The sequence below is a fragment of the Phoenix dactylifera genome, unplaced genomic scaffold, assembly GCF_009389715.1.
Source record: "Phoenix dactylifera cultivar Barhee BC4 unplaced genomic scaffold, palm_55x_up_171113_PBpolish2nd_filt_p 001634F, whole genome shotgun sequence".
In the NCBI taxonomy this organism is placed as follows: domain Eukaryota; kingdom Viridiplantae; phylum Streptophyta; class Magnoliopsida; order Arecales; family Arecaceae; genus Phoenix; species Phoenix dactylifera.
Genome location: NW_024068938.1, coordinates 1 through 3,671, shown reverse-complemented (window position 1 = coordinate 3,671; position 3,671 = coordinate 1). Strand labels below are relative to the sequence as shown.

General features: G+C 45.3%; 1 protein-coding gene across 1 annotated transcript; it reads right to left on the bottom strand.

The window, feature by feature from the left end:
* Positions 1-351: 351 nt before the first annotated feature.
* LOC113461085 lies at positions 352-978 on the bottom strand. Its single transcript, XM_039122622.1, has 3 exons — positions 831-978; positions 624-754; positions 352-545 (listed from the first exon to the last, which is right to left on the bottom strand). Exons 1-3 carry the CDS (start codon positions 964-966, stop codon positions 417-419), a joined length of 396 nt encoding a protein of 131 aa, XP_038978550.1. The 5' UTR covers positions 967-978; the 3' UTR covers positions 352-416.
* Between the last annotated feature and the right edge of the window lie 2,693 nt (positions 979-3,671).

Below are 3,671 nucleotides of genomic sequence, written 5' to 3'. Positions count from 1 at the left end.
TCGGTGGCTATGATGCTGGCTGGTCGTCGAGGCGATCCTGACTCATCAAGCTCGGGCTCGTGCTTGCTGGGCCGCAAGCCAATCGAGCATAGGATTATCATCATCATCGGTAAAAGTCCTATAGATGGGATCTGCATACTTGAGCTCCACTTCCTTCTGAATGCATTTTAGCCTCAACCGCAGATTGTAGTGCACATAAACTAGGTCGTTGAGGCGCTTTTGTGTCAAACGGTCCCTCTGTTTGCTGTGGATAAGGCCGAAGGTGGACCAGTTGCGCTCACAGCCACTCGAGGAGACCGTTTGGGAGAGGATCTGGATAGCTATCCGCTTAAGATTTTTTGCGGATCCGCCAAAATGAATCCACCATTCAGCTGCAAAAATATTGAAGATAATTACATTTTACATATATGATGGCCTCATATTTGAAGATAATTCAGATGCAGAGGTGTCTTGCAGATTTGTATTGTACATAGATTCATAGTTGTCTTGCTCACGACAGCTGGTCGCTGTCCAAAGCTATGGCTGCCCTCTCTAAATAATTTGGTCTGTGGAAAGAAGCTTGTTGTAGTATGTCAATAATATAAGATCCGATATATTTACATATGTTATTAAATCATAGTTACCTCTTCTATACATGACGCGGCGACTTCTGGATCAGGCTCCATCTTATAAATAACATTACGCAGAGCATGAAGAAGTTCATCATCCATACCAATTCCACTCTCGTACTGAAACCGGAGATTCAGATAGTATGCTGCACATAGATGACACCATCTTAGTATAATTATACAAATATATCAATCAGTATAATTATCAATATTATCGCTTACCTGCTAGATGCAATTCCCTACCCATTTGGGCTCCCCACCGATGCTCAATGATGTCGATGTACTCCTGGGCATGGGCTACATCTGCCTCCATGATCTGAGCCTTTGCCTTCTCCATCATGTGATACAAAAAGCCCATCTGGGGGTACCTCTCGCTAATCCACGACCCGCAGCACTTGATATAATGGTTTGATAGCCTTAAACTATCGCATTGGCCCGCGCTAGAATGACTGGCATGTTTACCAAGTTTTACATTCTGCTTCCTTCCAGTGCGGGCCTGGGCATATCTACTTTCCTACCACTCGGAAACTGACAAACATCTAAAGTAGGGGCTCCTTTCTTCTCGATAAGGCTATCAAGTGCAATGTAATTCGTAGCAAACCGTGTGGACTCCTGGTCTAAGAATTTCTCCCCTTACATACTTTCTCCTTAATGAAAGAACCCAAGTATGGCTATAAATATACCTGGTGATGCGTTAGGCTATCTCCACCGTATGTTGCACTCTACGGATCTTTCCAATGTCCATCAGGATGAGGTCGCATGCAATGTGCAGCACATGGGGGTCCAGAAAATTTGTGGTCGCCGCTCCATCAAGACCTGCCCGGCCAACTTATATTGCGGCCCGTTATCAGTGACGACCTGCACGATATTCTCCTCTCCAATCTGATCAATCACCTCATCCATAAGTCTGAGGATGTATGAGGCGTTGTGCACCTTATCCGAAGCATCAACTGACTTGTGAAAGAAGATCTTCGTATCACAGTATGTCAGAAAGTTGATGATGGCCCGCTTTGTCGGACCAGTCCAACCATCACACATCAGAGTGAGCCCATATATGGGCCACTTGCTCTTATATGAGCCAATCCAATTCTCTAGCTCCTCCTTATTGTTGTCAAGAAGCTCACCGTAGATATCCCTCGGGCCTGGAGGATCGACACCGAAACCGGCAGACTGTATGGCAGAAATGGCAGAGACTTGTAGTATGTATTGTCTGCAGCATTCGCTGGAAATGTGGCTGAAGTGGAACCAGGATCCAATAGCTCGCCACATATCCTTCTTCTCCTTCTTCCACATTGTGGTCTACCCAATTCTGCTTCGAATCTCTCCTGGGAAGGCATGCGGATCTACATCATGGATTGACGCACCTGGTGGAATCCCTCCGGAAGACTTCTTTCGGCCACCAAAACCACCAGGATAGATGCAATCCGACTACGTCCTCTGCCCTCGCCCTCCCTGACTGAGATTGTCCTTTGAAACTCTGGATCTTATCTGCTTCCACCAGAACCGACGCCCGACTCGAAAAACGAGGACCCAATCGAGCCCGATGCCTCGCCACCTCCTCCTGTTGCCACCGATCATCCAGACTCGCCCGCATGGCAGCCTGGATCCTGTGCCTCCTCATCTGGACCCTCGACCTCCTATGACTCCATCAAGTGATAGGAAGGTGCTTCTGCAGCTTGGTGTTCCACCTCCGCTTTCTGCTTGGCAGCCCTCTCCTTGGCTGCTTTGATCTCAGCGAGGTTTTTCCTCATCAGCTGATGGATGCTCGGTGGGCACTCCGAGCATGCAGATATCTCACGAGAATTACCGGCTAAGTGCTGCTTTAATCTGGTTACTCCTCCTTTGAAGCACTTGTAGCAATAATTGCACTAAAACTGATGCCGTTCACCGCGCATCTTCCCATGCTCCCAGCTAATATTACGCTCTTGGGGTTGCCCTCTCCTTGATGGCTCCATTCCTACAACCATATTAATTTTTTTTCAATTTCTATTTTTTTGTAATAAAAATAAATTTTAAATTTTTTAATTAAATTTTAAATTATATAAATTCTGTAAAAATAAAAGTTAATGTCACCATTAACATCGTCCATTATATCGACAACATATAAAAAATCAAGACGAAATATGAATCATTGAATCATTTCCTATTTTTGGCAAATTTTTGACTTAATTTTTTTAAGCAATTAAATGAAATATTAAAAAACCAATGTAGGGGAAAGAAATTTTACCTTATTTAGTTTTTGCTGGATTTTCTTCAAGAAAAACGACGCTCTCCGAACCTTTCTAAATTTTTTTCACGCCTTTATCTTTGCCTTTCTCTTCTTCCTCCCCTTTCCTCTACCTTTCCTTCACCTAAGCTGATGGATTTGGCTTCAGCATTCGGTCCGGCTTGTTATAGCCAACCGTTGAGGCACTGTGGCACTTTTAAAAGTGCCACTGTGAGCCACAGCGCGGCACTTTCGAAGTGCCGCACTGGCACTTTCGATCGAAGTGCCGCACCGGCACTTCCGATCGAAGTGCCGCACCGGCACTTCCGATCGAAGTGCCGCACAAAGCGGCACTTTCGATCGAAGTGCCGCCACTGTGGCACTTTCAAAGTGCCTCTGGCCAGCGCTGTGGCACTTTGAGTGGCACTTCTTTCAAGCATATACCGGTGCGAACCGGCTCGGTTCGCACCGATTCAAGCTCATACCAGTGCGAACCGAACGGTTCTCACCGGTTCGAGCATATACCGGTGCGAACCGGCTCGGTTCGCACCGGTTCGAGCATCGAACCGAACGGTTCCGACCCATATTGGATCGGAACTATTTTATACCCCAGAACCGACTGGTACAGGCCGGTTCAGCAGACCCTGTTCATTACAAACATGATAAAGCACTATTTAATTTAGAATAAGCACCAAGAGCATGATATGAAAGTTTAAGTAACCTTTTGATAGAAAGAAATATTGATAAAACTATGTATCAAAAATTTTGATATCGTAATTGCTCTGGCATATATTGATGACATTATTTGTGGTGCTACTAATGAAGCTTTATATGAAGTTTCTATTAAGCTCATGCAG

Excerpts from the sequence above, each read along its gene's own strand:
- LOC113461085 (XM_039122622.1), bottom strand. The coding sequence starts at position 966 with ATGGGCTTTTTGTATCACATGATGGAGAAGGCAAAGGCTCAGATCATG. Across the intron at positions 755-830 it reads TAGGGAATTGCATCTAGCAG|CATACTATCTGAATCTCCGG; the intron begins GTAAGCGATAAT and ends ATCTATGTGCAG. Across the intron at positions 546-623 it reads CCGCGTCATGTATAGAAGAG|ACCAAATTATTTAGAGAGGG; the intron begins GTAACTATGATT and ends TTCTTTCCACAG.